The sequence below is a fragment of the Cetorhinus maximus genome, chromosome 7 (genome assembly GCF_964194155.1).
Source record: "Cetorhinus maximus chromosome 7, sCetMax3.hap1.1, whole genome shotgun sequence".
In the NCBI taxonomy this organism is placed as follows: domain Eukaryota; kingdom Metazoa; phylum Chordata; class Chondrichthyes; order Lamniformes; family Cetorhinidae; genus Cetorhinus; species Cetorhinus maximus.
Window position 1 is genome coordinate 36,942,422 of NC_135885.1, and position 12,382 is coordinate 36,954,803.

General features: G+C 38.7%; 1 protein-coding gene across 2 annotated transcripts in view; it reads left to right on the forward strand.

The window, feature by feature from the left end:
• The first annotated feature begins 215 nt into the window (after positions 1 to 215).
• LOC144682716 (uncharacterized) overlaps positions 216 to 12,382 on the forward strand; it is a 30,139-nt gene continuing 17,972 nt past the window's right edge. For both annotated transcript variants that reach the window (XM_078545341.1, XM_078545342.1), the window contains exons 1-2: positions 216 to 2,793; positions 6,103 to 6,188. In XM_078545341.1, the coding sequence (XP_078401467.1) occupies positions 1,059 to 2,793; positions 6,103 to 6,188 (1,821 nt within the window). In that variant the 5' untranslated portion in view covers positions 216 to 1,058. The remainder of the gene's footprint in view (positions 2,794 to 6,102; positions 6,189 to 12,382) is intronic.

The following is a 12,382-nucleotide window of genomic DNA, read 5'->3' on the forward strand; positions in this document are numbered from 1 at the left end:
AACTGACTTTATCTTTATTTTAAGTAATATACTTTTTGATTCATGTTGTATTTTTCATGTATGTAGTACATGTGAATAAATTTGACTGAGTATTCCAGAGCTCATTAGTGTAACAGTGTGGTATATTTCAAATTTTGGAAAAGACAGAAGTCAAAAAATATGACACACTCACATGATCTCAAATGCAGTGCATCATAATTAAGGAGTAATTGTTGCACATTTTCCCACTTGTAGGGTTCAGGTTGTTGCACATAGCCCACTTAAGCCTTTCTGCTATGCGCACAAGGCCTTGTATTTTTGTAACACTTTTTAGCATTGAAACATTCCCATTAAGGTTCACAGATGTGTAATTAAAAAATGAACTCTGAGCCAAAGGAGGAACTATAATGTGAGATGTCATAAAAGCTTGGTTTTAAGAAAGGTCTTGAAGGAGGAGAATGAGCCAGAGTGATTTATCAAAGGAATTCCAGAGCTTGGGGCCTAGCTGACAGAAGATGTGGTTACCATTGATGGGCAAAGCAACTGAACTCAGATGAGTTGGAAGGGAAGGTGTTAAATATTGGGTGAAAACCTGACCTGCAATTAAGTCTTTCAGATCCATCAATCAAAGCATCTATAGGTGGAAGTTTTACATGATAAATGCAGTATATGTTCATAGCTTCACAATTATTTAGAGCTCTCAAAAATGCAAATGTTTTTAAAGTTATAAGTAATTGCCTTAATCATTTTAGAAGGCTATATTTATTGTTTTCACTTCCTCATTACATTTCAGGGAAGGCAAAGCTAGGAAGAAACCAAAGGTATTTCCTCCTCTCAAGAAACGTACGCAAGGAAATGCACAAAATAAGAAAAAACACAAGCAGCACAGAAAAGTGAAAGCTTGCCAAAACAAGGCGTTTGATGTAAAAACTGAAACCCATTGGCTTGCAGGATGTCAGGAGCACCATACAATTGAATCTGTTGATGACCTCTCAAATGAAGAGCACGGTGAAGCAGAAAACATCAATGTTACTGATTTGGTGACTACACTGAGAGATTCTCAAAGTATTGCAGGACAAATGGAGAAAATTCTTAATTACAAACCATTTGAAGATAAGGATGCAGTATTTTCTATAAAAGAAAATATGTTTATATCAATATATGAACAAGTTGTTAAAGAAGGTTTTAAAATGGCAGTAGTTTTGCCTGTAGCATCATGTGACATACAAATGCATCTGTCAGAAAGCTATGAGGATTCTTTTGATTTAGAACATAGTTTACCTTTATCTGGCATTTACTGGGATTATGATCAGAGTCATGGTCCTCTAGTGAAGAATTATTTTTCTGTGATGGACATTGCAACTGACGAAGTAAATCTTGCAGTTTTGACTCAGAAATATTATATTTATATAAGTAAAGAAGCCAGTGCTGGTTCTGTCCAGTATCCATCTGAGATTGAAAGTGTATTTAAGAAAACATCATTAGCATATGCTCGAGGACAGGAGGAAGTAAAGACCTCAGTTTTAGAAGATGATGCTCTTCACTGTAAAAGTACAAAAGTTGTCAATCTAATATTGTACAGAAATGTTTTAACTAATTTATTAGAGGGGGGAAAAGTTGCCACTTGGGGAAGTTGTAATTGGCCTACAAATAACACACACAGGCCTTGTGAGCAGAGACAAAAGATAGACTATAGATTCAGACATCGAGATGCTTCCGTTAAAAATCAGGCTGAAAGATGGTTGTATAAGGAAACTGCCCAACAAATTGCATTGGCTAGTCATACAATTTACCATGAACGTTCTTCAACTAAAAACATTTCTCAAAGAAACAATTGTGTTCTGCAACTGTGTCTGCAAGATAACTCTTTCACAATGCAATGTGTGCCAAAGCTACTTGCAACCACTAATATAATTTCTGAGACAGCTGATGGCATGAAAGAAACACCAAGTTTTTGTATTGGTAAATGGGTTAATGAAACTGATAAAGGGACAACATTTATGCTGCAAGATTCTTCTTATAATCCACCATCAGCCAAGATAAATTCCAGAAGAAAACCCAAAAGGTTCTACAGATTAGCACCTAGTTTTCAGATTTCTCGAAACATCCCGATGAATTCAAAAGAAAATAGAAATCAAGAATTGTTCATAAGTGAGATGAAACCAATGAACTGTATGTCAGCAACTAATGTCTTTCAGAGTGAAATGGCAAGTATAAAGCTTAGTGTGCAGGAAACTGTAGGAACATGCTACGACAAACTAGACCAGATTGCTGATGAAGGTTCTCAATTCTGTGAAACCTTTCCATTGAGCAAAATAGCCAATAATAAAGTAAAGAAGGAAGGTAGAAAAAAGGACAACTTGCTACCACAGGGACTGGATTCTGGTACTGTACAATCATGGCATACTCTCAAACATAAAACAATACATAATGAACTGCTTCCAGATCCATCAAATAAAACAGATGTTTACTCCATTAATTCTTCTATGACTATATTGAACAAGAGCAAAACATTTTTCACAGTCAAACCAGTTTTGATATGCTTGCCTTATGCAAACATCTCCAGACCTTCTGAAGCTTTATTTTCCAATATAAACAGAATAAAGAAAGAAGGTAATTTGTCTCAGTTTGAGCAATATGGTGCATCATCATGCAATCCATGTGTTAGATGTGAACTGGCAGAAATATCAAGATCAGATGATGACCAAGAACTTCTAATGTGCCTGGAAAAATGTCCCTTTCTTGAACTGCAGTTATCGCTTGAATTTGCATTGCAGCTTGTAGAGTTGTTTGGGCCTCCTGGTATTGACCCTGGTAAGTTGAAACACAATAAATTAATAAAGCATGTTTTTCTTCCTCTCTTGCCTGCATCTTCCTTTCAATCCATAATTATTCTGATTTAAGTAATTATATTGCAGTATATGTATTAACTCAATTAAAATTAAGTGCATTTATTTCATTTTAAAATTCAAGTGATATTTGTGCACTTGTTTACGATGTTCTTAAATTTTAAATAGTTTTAAGAGTACTAATAAGTGCAATGATGTGTTGTGAAGGAAAGAGCATAGTTAGTATAGTTATCCCAGCATTTACGGATAAGTGAAAGAAAGCCAAATTCAACTATTCAAATTGCCTAGTTTAACCCCTGCCATGCGACAGTTCCTCTGCCAACAAAAATATTTATAAAATGCATACTACTGTGAGAAATAAGACCAGGTTTTTTTAATGATGGTAGCAAATGTCATGGTGAAAGTGGCCGATCTATTGCTATCCTGAATTCCTCATATTATTACCTTGTAATTCACTCAACAAATGTTAGCTTTTTATAACTTTTTTTTCAGTTTCAGCAGGACAAGAATTCTAATTTGAGTGCATTTGTGTAAGTGCCTATCTTGGGGAGAAGGCCAAAGAGCTCATAGAATCATTGAAACTTACAGCACAGTAGAAGGCCATTTGGCCCATCGTGCTTTTGCCGACTCTTCGAAAAATCAGTCATGTTTAGTTCCACAATGTTGCTTTTTGTCTATAACCCTGTAAGTTCCTCATCCTTGAGTACTTGCCTGGCTTCCTTTAAAAATGATTTATGGAATCTATTTCCACCACCTTTTCAAGTAGGACATTCCAGAACCCAACAACTCTGTTTGGAGGGGGGAAAAATACCCCCTGATCTCTCCTCTAGATTTTTTGCCAATGATTTCAAATCTCTCACCTCTGGTTATTAACCCACAGAGAAATAGTTTTTCCTCTGTTTACACTATCAAAACCTCTCATTTTGAAAACCACTATTACATTATCTCTTGAACTTCTCCCATTCTAGGAGCGCTTTTGAAATAAATGGCTAACTTTTTTCTCAAACAAAATTATTCTGCACTAAAAGATTTTTAAAAGTTTGCTCACTCACTTCTTCATTAGATGGAGGACAAAAGTCCTCTGAGCTACCTACGCAGTCCTATCTCGTGGGCTGTATTATGGATTTTTGAAACCCTGGGAACATTTGCACCAGGAACCATTATAAACTGTCACATTTATGTTCAACACATTAAGTAGCTACCTGAATTACTTCAAGTGTAAATGTTCAACTATTCTTGGTGATAAATGGATAAGGAATTTTTCAAAAAGGAGCATGGCCTCGAGATTATCAGTAGAAGCCCAAACATGAAGTTAGAAGAAATGTTTTAAAGGCAAATACATGCCTTTTCATTAAGTTCTGGGGGTATTGAATGCTTCACCATCAGTGACAAATGAAGCATGGACTATAACATCGTTTGAAATAGAATTACTATAGATAAATATTTGGGGAAATGGTGAATTTGGGATTAGAGTAAATAGCACCATTTGGAGAGTCAGCACAATCATTTACCAATTCCAACTTTGGCAACTTGCTTACTCTCAGTTTTATTAGAAGGCTGAAAGCTCCTTTTTGGGCCTTTGTAATTTAAACAGACTTCATATTCTCAATTGAGAAAGTGCCCAAGTTGAAATTTAAATCTGGGGAACTTCCAAACCAAACAGATGAGTCTTGGTTGAAGAAAGTATTTGTTGTACACAAACATAAATGATTACTCGTCTCTTGGGAGTCTCATTCTATCAGTGGAGACAGCTATGATCCTTGTGTAGTGAATGTATGCAGGAACCAACTGTAGTTTAGAACAACCACATTTCATGATGTGTGATTTTGGACTATGCCATTGGAAGATCTTGATGCAATTTATGTTTAAAAATACTAAATGACGCTCACAAAGGGTTAAATGTATAGAACTGCATAGGTAGAAAATGTAAAATTAGGATTGAGATGAAAATTCTCATTGAGACTGCTTTAGGTAATGGAAGCTCTGGACTTCCCCTTCCTGAAAGCATCCTAAAATTATAGGAGAAAAGAGACACTCTGCAATCAGTCAGATTTTAAACTGGGAATTGTGGGCTGTTGCTCTGGGCCTGAAGCTCATAGCTAACCTGCAGCTCAATTTTCACAGTTGTTTAGAAAGGTAGTGCCCAAAGCATATCATTCAACCCATGAAAGAATCGGGGTATATAATTGATTTTTCTCATTTTTGAGAGAAGATTTCTGATTAAGGAGAGAAAGTGTTGCTTTGTATGTTTACTTGCTGTCTGTAAAGGAAAGCAGCTTAATGATTCGCAAAAGGCCATCTCTCAATGTTTCTTTCAGATTGAAGAAGTGCATGTGAATAAGAAAATACCAGTTCAAAGCTCATGTGTACAACTGTTGGATCCCTGGGTTACACAATTGTATAATTAAGTACTGGCAAGATAATCAGACTTCTTATGGGCGTCTCCCTCACCACTGTCTTGAGAGAATACCTAAGTTTTCAAAATTTGTCACACCATGTTTCAGACATGTTGAGATATTTGAATTTGTAAATAATTGTTATCTTTTCACTTCAATGAACTTGGCAGTCTGCCACACCTGACACAACCCATTAGTCTGAACTCTCCCAAATTATCCAATGTATTTTTTTTTGTATCGTACTGCATTTATTCAAGAAGCTGATCTTATACTGCACAAACCAGCTTTGAACTGGTATTTTCTCATTCACATGCACTTATTCAATCTGAAAGAAACATTGAGAGAAGGCCTTTTGCAAATCATTAAGCTGCTTTCCTTTACAGACAACAAGTAAACATACAAAGCAACACTTTCTCTCCTTAATCAGAAATCTTTTCTCAAAAATGAGAAAAATCAATTATATACCCCGATTCTTTCATGGGTTGAATGATATGCTTTGGTTACTACCTTTCTAAACAACTGTGAAAATTGAGCTGCAGGTTAGCTATGAGCTTCAGGCCCAGAGCAACCGCTCACAGTTCCCAGTTTAAAATCTGACTGATTGCAGAGTGTCTCTTTTCTCCTATAATCTTAGGATGCTTTCAGGAAGGGGAAGTCCAGAGCCTCCAGTTTCTCTCTCCTTCAGGGCTTTGTATCAATGCAAGTTTTAATTTTTATCTGAATCCTTTGCGTGTTACCGTAGCATTCCATAGTTTAGTTCAAAAAATAGCATGGATTACAATTTGATTTACTTTATAATCTATTTAAAAATGTAATCTAGGTAAATTTTAGAGTTTAGAAAATATGGACACCAGTTATATTCTCCTTCTTGTTTTTAGACTTTCTATGTACTGAAGACTGTAAAGTTCGTTTAGACAAGCAAGTAACAAAAATGATCCATTCACAGTGGAAGAAGTCAGTGGAGGCAAGTTTTTATTGATTTTATGTTTTTAACTAATGCCAAATTAAGAAGTTACAGATGTTTAGATGTTACTTTGTGTAAGAAGTGAAATATATTGATGACAATATTTGACAACTTTGCCACTACTTAAAAATTTTTAGATGTCTCATTTTTGTGTATGTATACATGTTATGGGGTGTGTCATATACTGCAAGTACAGACCAATGCATTTCTTCATTCTGCATCCTTCACACACCATAGGAACTTGTCCAAACCTAGTTCTGGGGAAACCACATGCTCTGCATGTCCTTGTATCTTAACATCACACTGGATCGTAACATGTAGCCACTTGGCTCCACCTTATGTAGAGTCCCAGACTTATCTTGGAAGTTAGTGCACTTATTCCCTCACTTTGAAAGGTTATTTGCTGTAACTGATTTTCTGACTTCCAAAGACTACAATGAACAATAAGGCAATGGCAGACTAATTAAATTAATTTTATTTACTTTTTTATTTTCCCACTTATTTTAATTTTTAATTTTTTTATTTCCGTTTTATTCCTTGTTTTATTCCCGGCTTTTAGCCTTTTCAATCTTTTTTCCCACCACTGTGCCCACCCCACCCCCACTAGGACCATCTGTCACTTTCCAGAGTGCTTACCCTGGTCTGGCCACTATCACATTCTGCTTTCCACTCTTAATGTCACCATTTGCGCCTCCTTTAACCAGAACCACCACTATTAACTTTTTGCTTATGACATCTTTCGCAATCTCTCCTTTGCCTCCGCCTATGGCTGGCCTTCTATCCAGCTTCAGCTGTTCTGCCCCCCCTTAAACAGTATATATTTCACATTTCTACTTCCCTTCAGGTCTAAAGAAGTCATACCGACTCGAAACATTAACTCTCTTTCTCTACACATGCTGTCAGACCTGAGTTTTTCCAGCATTTTTTGTTTTTGTGTAATTAAATTAATGCTTTGTTTATGTTTTCACAGCAAAGGATGAGGGCAAAAACACCAGTGCCACAAGGGAACCTAAAAATAAGTTAAAGGGAAGAACATCATTATAAATTTAATATAAGATTTCAAAAAAGGTATTAGAGAAAATAATGGGATTGAAGATAGACAAATCTGGGTGCGATGATTTCCAACCCAGGGCATTAAAACAAGAGGAAACTACAGATATGTTAATCATAATTTCCCAAAGATCCCTACATTTTGAAATTGTCCTCTTGGATGGGAGCTTGCAAATGTTATTCCAATATTTAAACATTGAAGAATGGCTCAGCCTGAAACAGAACTGAACTAAAAAGTCAACAAGCATTTTAATAGAAATAAAAATAGGCTGGAAAAACTCTTGTCTAAAAGCATTTTAATAGACTCAGAAAAAAAAGCAGGACGAACAGGGAGGAGGTATCAGTGGATAACTGAAGCCAGCTTTAAAAAAACTGCTAAAATCATCTCATAATCTAAACATCTGACAAAATGCCTGCAGAATGAGTCTGAAATGAAAACAGAAACGGCTGGCAAAAAAAAACCAGCGGCCTGGGTTTTGCTGTACTAATAAGGGAAGCTATTAGCACCTTATTACTTATTAAAGCTGAACGCAACTGCTGGCCTCTACGTGTGCAGTTAAATACTGAATTCCAAAGCCGCGCTCAGGGCTACTCTCCTCAAGTCACGCTGCTGCAGTTTTCACCATGGAATCTGCTCAGCATTCATTGTTTTAAGGCTTGAACTTAGGCTTTATAAACGAGTACTTCTGCACTAAGTACATTGTCAGGTTTAACTGAGTTTTTAAGAATGTAGTAAATCGAATTTTTGCTGAACAACCCTGAAAAAGTTGTAAGTCTCGAGTCGCATTCCTCAAGAAAATTGTTGTAGGATTTTTTTAATGTTTAGTTTTTTTTGCTCACGTATTTTCCTTGACCACGTGTTTGACCCAATCTTTATTTTGCTTCCGGTACAATGATTTAAATTTAATTTCTATTTCTTGTTTCTTTCTACTTGTTTTGCCATCTTCCATCTGGTTGAACAGCTTCCCAGCTGTTCACGTCCTCACAAACCATGTGTAGAGGGTGCCACATTCCAACTTATGGCGGAAGAATAGAAATTCCCGCTGACAAGCTGCTCAAGTCTTTGGGCGAGGTGAGCGGCGAAAGCCATCCCTTCGCTGCTCTCAGCAAAACCCAGACCATCCTTTAAGAGGAGGAAAAACAGACGAGCACAAAGAGTAGATATCCCCCCCCATCAGTGCTGATTTCTGATGAAAGGGCCTCTTCCTGAACTCTCACTTAGCTTCCCCTACTCTGGATGCTCTCAGACGTATCTCGGGTCACACCATGCTGTGAACGAAAAGGAGCTTGTAGCCGAGGTCTGAAGCTACTAAATTTCAGTGTTCACACCAGAGGGCTGCAGATCCCGCGGGGGACAAAGGCCAGGTGCTATTTTCAATTCATTAGATTCACCGTAGAAGAATAAAGATAGGTCAGAGTGGAAATGCAATGAAAAATTGAAAAGCATAAATTGTTGTCGTCACCATGCGTTGGTATTCTTGTGTGTCCTGATGAGTGCGACAAAAAGCTGAGACATGTCCCTTTTTTCAGCAATACTCAAAAATTGAATTGGGCAGGAAGCTCAGGGTCACACATGAAAACAGAAGAGAGATCTTTGGCAAAATGGTCACCTAATCTGCACCTGGTATCTCCAGTTGAAAGAAGGCTACTGTTGTGAGCAGTAACTATGGTCCAATAGCTTGAGGGACTACATGGAAATTGCCAATTTGCCAGGAAGAAATGTTTGGGGTTCGGAATAGTGCTATGGATGGGAAGTGACCGCAGTGTTTTTATCTCCTGTGGTTGCATAGTTTGTCAGCTAGAGGTTGTGTGATGGTAGGGTGAACCAGAGCATTTAAAAGGAACTTTCTCTGGATCATGTATATAGTGGAAGATGATCAGGAAGTGGACTGGTCCAATTATAGAGGATGTTGGTATGGGCCCAGCCAAATAGGAGCAGGAGTAGGCCATTCAGCCCTTCAAGCCTGCTCCGCCATTCATTATGATCATGGCTGATCATCCAACTCAATAGCCGGCTCCCGCTTTCTCCCCATATTCTTTGATCCCTTTCGCCCCATGAGCTATATCTAACACCTTGAAAACATACAATGTTTTGGCCTCAACTACTTTCTGTGGTAGCGAATTCCACAGGCTAACCACTCTCTGGGTGAAGAAATTTCTCCTCATCTCAGTCCTAAATGGTCTACCTCATATCCTCAGACTGTGACCCCTGGTTCTGGACTCCCCCACCATCGGGTACATCCTTCCTGCATCTACCCTGTCTAGTCCTGTTAGAATTTTATAGGTTTCTATGAGATCCCCCCTTATTCTTCTGAACTCCAGCAAATATAATCCTAATCGACTCAATCTTTCCTCATATGTCAGTCCTGCCATCCCAGGAATCAGTCTGGTAAATCTTCGCTGCATTCTCTCTATGGCAAGTACATCCTTCCTCAGATAAGGAGACCAAAACTGCCGACAATATTCCAGGTGTGGTCTCACCAAGGCCCTGTATAATTGCAGCAAGACATCCCTGCTCCTGTACTCTGTACTGCATCCACCATGCATTTGCCCACTCACTCAGCTTGTTCAAATCACACAAGCATCTCTGCATCCTCCTCACAGCTCACCCTCCCACCCAGCTTTGTGTCATCTGCAAATTTGGACATATTACAATTAGTTCCCGCATCTAAATCATTAATATATATTGTGAACAGCTGGGGTCTCAGCACCGATCCCTGTTGTACCCCACTAGTCATTGCCTGCCATTCGGAAAAAGACCCATTTATTCCTACTCTTTGTTTCCTGTCTACCAACCGGTTTTCTATCCATCTCAATACACTACCCCCAATCCCATGTGCTTTAATTTTACACACCGATCTCTTATGTGGGACTTTGTTGAAAGTCCAAATAAACCACATACACTGGCTCCCCCTCATCAACTCTACTAGTTATGTCCTCGAAAAATTCCAGGAGATTTGTCAAGCATGATTTCCCTTTCCTAAATCCATGCTGACCCTGTCCGATTCTGCCCCTGTTTTCCAAGTGCTCAGCTATTAAATCTTTTATAATGGACTCCAGAATTTTCCCCACTACCAATGTCAGGCTGACTGGTCTATAATTCCCTTTTCTCTCTACCTCCCCTTTTAAACAGTGGGGTTACATTAGCTACCCTCCAATTTGTAGGAACTATTCCAGAGTCTATAGAATCTCAGAAGATGACCACCAGTGCATTCACTATTTCTAGGGCCACTTCCTTAAGTACTCTGGGATGTAGATTATCAGGCCTTGGGGATTTATCAGCCTTCAATCCCATCAATGTCCCCAACACCATTTCCCTACTAATACTGATTTCTTTCAATTCCTCCCTCTCACTAAACCCTGTGTTCCCCAACATTTCCGATATGTTATTTGTGTCTTCCTTTGTGAAGACAGAACCAAAGAATGTAGTTAGTTGGTCAGCCATTTCTTTGTTCCCCATTTTAAATTGCCCTGTTTCTGACTGACATTTGTCTTCACCAATCTTTTTCTCTTCACATACCTATAGAAACTTTTATAGTCAGTTTTTATGTTTTTATGCAAGTTTACTCTCGTACTCTAATTTCCCCTTCATAATCAATCCCTTGGCCCTCCTTTGCTGAATTCTAAACTGCTCCCAGTCCTCAGGTCTGCTGTCTTTTCTGGGCAATTTGTATGCCTCTTGGATCTAATACTATCTCTAATTTCCCTTGTAAACCATGGTTTGGCCACCTTTCCTGTTTTACTTTTGCGCCAGACAGGAATAAACAATTGTTGCAGTTCACCCATGCGCTCTTTGAATGTTTGCCATTGCCTATCTACCATCAACCCTTTAAGTAATGTTTCCCAATCCATCATAGCCAACTTGCGCCTCATACCGTTGTAATTTTCTTTATTAAGATTCAGGACCCTAGTCTCAGAATCAACTACGTCACTCTCTACCTTGATGAAGAATTCTATCATATTATGGTCGCTTATCCCCAAGGGGCCTTGCACAACTAGATTGCCGATTATTCCTTTCTCATTACACAATATCCAGTCTAGGATGGCCTGTTCTCTAGTTGGTTCCTCAAGACATTGGTCCAGAAAACCATCCCATATACACTCCAGGAATTCCTCCTCTACGGTATTGTTACTAATTTGATTTGCCCAATCTATATGCAGATTAAAGTCACGCATAAGAATGTTCCTTTATTACATGCGTCTCTAATTTCCTGTTTAATGCCATTCCCAACATCACCACTACAGTTTGGGGGTCCATATATAACCCCCACTAATGTTTTTTGCCCCTTAGTGTTTCTCAGCTCTACCCATACATCGTCGGAGCTAATATCTTTCCTCACTATTGCGTTAATTTCCTCTTTAACCAGCAATGCAACTCCACCGCCTTTTCCTTTTTGTCTGTCCTTCCTAAATACTGAATACCCCTGGATGTTCAGTTCCCATCCCTGGTCACCCTGCAGTCATGCCTCCGTAATCCTGACTATATCACACCTGTTTACATCTATTTGCGCAGTTAATTTATCCACTTTATTGCGAATGCTCCTCGTGTTAAGGCCTTAAGGCTTGTCTTTTTAACATTACTTGTCCTGTTCCCAATATTTTTCACTGAGGCCCCGTTTTGATCCTTGCCCTTGATTTCTCTACCTATCACTTTTCTTATTCCGCTTTCTGTCTTTTGTTTTTGTCGTTGATTCCCCCTCCTCTGACTCCTTGCATAGGCTCCCATCCCCCTGTCATTTTAGTTTAAACCCTCCCCAACCACTCTAGTAAATAATCCCCCTTGGACATCAGTCCCAGTCCTGCCCAGGTGTAACCCGTCCAGTTTGTACTGGTCCCACCTCCCCCAGAACCAGTCCCAATGTTCCAGGAATCTGAAACCCTCCCCCTCACACCATCTCTTCAGCCACGTATTCATCCGATATATTCTGCTATTTCTACTATTGACTAGCACGTGGCACTGGTAGTAATCCTGAGGTCACTACCTTTGAGGTCCTACTTTTCAACTTATTTCCTAACTCCCTATATTCTGCTTTTAGGACCTCATCCCTTTTTTTTAACCTGTCGTTTGTACCAATGTGTACCACAACCACTGGCTGTTCACCCTTCCCCTTCAGAATGTCCTGTAGCCACTCTGAGATATCCTT